At 51.0% G+C, this 1,720-nt stretch overlaps 1 protein-coding gene across 1 annotated transcript; it reads right to left on the reverse strand.

The window, feature by feature from the left end:
* Positions 1-423: 423 nt before the first annotated feature.
* Positions 424-1,172, reverse strand: LOC127329935 (uncharacterized). Its single transcript, XM_051356333.2, has one exon. The coding sequence runs from the start codon at positions 1,090-1,092 to the stop codon at positions 544-546; it is 549 nt and encodes a 182-aa protein (XP_051212293.1). The 5' UTR covers positions 1,093-1,172; the 3' UTR covers positions 424-543.
* Positions 1,173-1,720: the final 548 nt, after the last annotated feature.

The raw sequence follows: 1,720 nt of genomic DNA on the forward strand, positions 1-1,720 counted from the left end.
GTTTCCACCACCTCTTACGTGTACACCAATAGCATATCCAGTCGTATCCCCAAACGACTTTTGGCAAAAGTGTCGGATTGGTTGTTTGGAGGATGCAGTGGCGTGGTGTTATGTTTGGGGCCACCTATTCCCAGCCACGTCCTCCAAACGTGATCCCCATAAAATCAAGTGTAAGAGGTGTGTCTAACATCTCTAGTTGGGTACACCCGAACTGAAGCGATCTTTGGAACGCGGAACTAGAGAGGTAGTAAGTGCCCGGTGTCTTTTAAAGAATGCTTTAGGAATCACGACTCGAGAAGCTCTAAAACAATTTCTTAGTTGAGATGTGATCTATAATGTTTTCAGAGGATGCAATACACTTTAGCTCTGGTAAACTGCAGCCCACTTTTCTAAGAGAACAAATACGAACTTAATTTCAATGGATACATACATAATCAGATCATACATAGAATTTGGTCGAACGTGTTTCATCTTTCACAGGAACAGTTACACAACGCGGCGACTAAAGAGGAGTAAAAAATCGAGTTCCAATCCGACACGCATTCAGAACCCGGTTCGCATCGGAAAGATCTGGCTTGGCGACTTGGACAGCTGCTGGTGGTGGTTCGCGGACTGCAGCGCCTGGTCGACCATGGCGGCGCGTGAGACACGCGACACGGGCGTGCCGCCGGCCAGCGCTCTCTGGTAGGCCTCGTCGTCCTCCATGCTCCCGCCTCCCTCCAACGCCAGGTGCACGAGGTGCCGCATGTCGTACGACGTCAGCTCGTGCTGGTCGGTGAGCTCGGGGCCGTCGGAGCGCGCCGCGAATCCTGACAGCTGCAGGTTCCCTGCCTCTCGGGCGAGCGTGCCGCCGAGGTAAGGGCGTACCGAGAATTGGGCGCCGCACTCGTCTTCATCGTCGTCGTCATCCTCGTATCCGGCGACGGTCTGCTGGGCATGCAGGTTCCGCGCGCCGCTCAGATCGAACTCGCCGAACTCCATGTCGCTCCCGCTCTCGTCGTCCTCCTCCCATCCGAACTCCATGTCGCTCCCACTCTCGTCGCCCTCCTCCTCCTCCTCGGCGAGCAGGACGTGCTCGTTCACGGTGGCCATGTCAACTAGCTCTAGCGGCGCTTGCACGAGCAGACGGACGGACAATCGCAACGCCGTCGCTGATGAATAATGTGACTGCCAGAACTTCTCGATCAGGTTGCGCTCGTACGGTGCGCAAGGGGCCCCATATATAGCCTGATTGCGATTAAGACAAAACAGAGTCGAATTCGACTCGGACCATGAGTCCAGAACTTCCCCTACCGAAGCAGTAGTCAAGACTGGTCAATCGAAAGAAAAATAAATAAAAGCCCGTCGTGTGCTAGTTTTTTCCTTTTTACATCTTCAATAGCTTTCATGAGGCTTACAACCGTTTTGCACACAATCGACTAAAGAAAATAGGAGAAAAGATGATCAAAAACATTTCCTGCTACAATCGGAAGCCTGCTTAGAGCATGTACAATGGTTGATAAGACTATCTTATCATAGCGCTGCCACGTAATTTAGATATAACAACAAAACATGGTGTACAATGGGTTATTTTTTAGTCTTATCTTTAGTAATCACTAGATCAATGCCCGCGCGACTGCGGAAGAGAAAACAACTGCTAGCCATGCAAGAGTGAGAGAGTAGTGTCATCTTAGAAGAGCACTAAGCTCCCAGTGTTTTGACGCTCTGTGGTTGATTGAGG

The sequence above is a fragment of the Lolium perenne genome, chromosome 4 (assembly GCF_019359855.2).
Source record: "Lolium perenne isolate Kyuss_39 chromosome 4, Kyuss_2.0, whole genome shotgun sequence".
NCBI classification, from domain to species: Eukaryota; Viridiplantae; Streptophyta; class Magnoliopsida; order Poales; family Poaceae; genus Lolium; species Lolium perenne.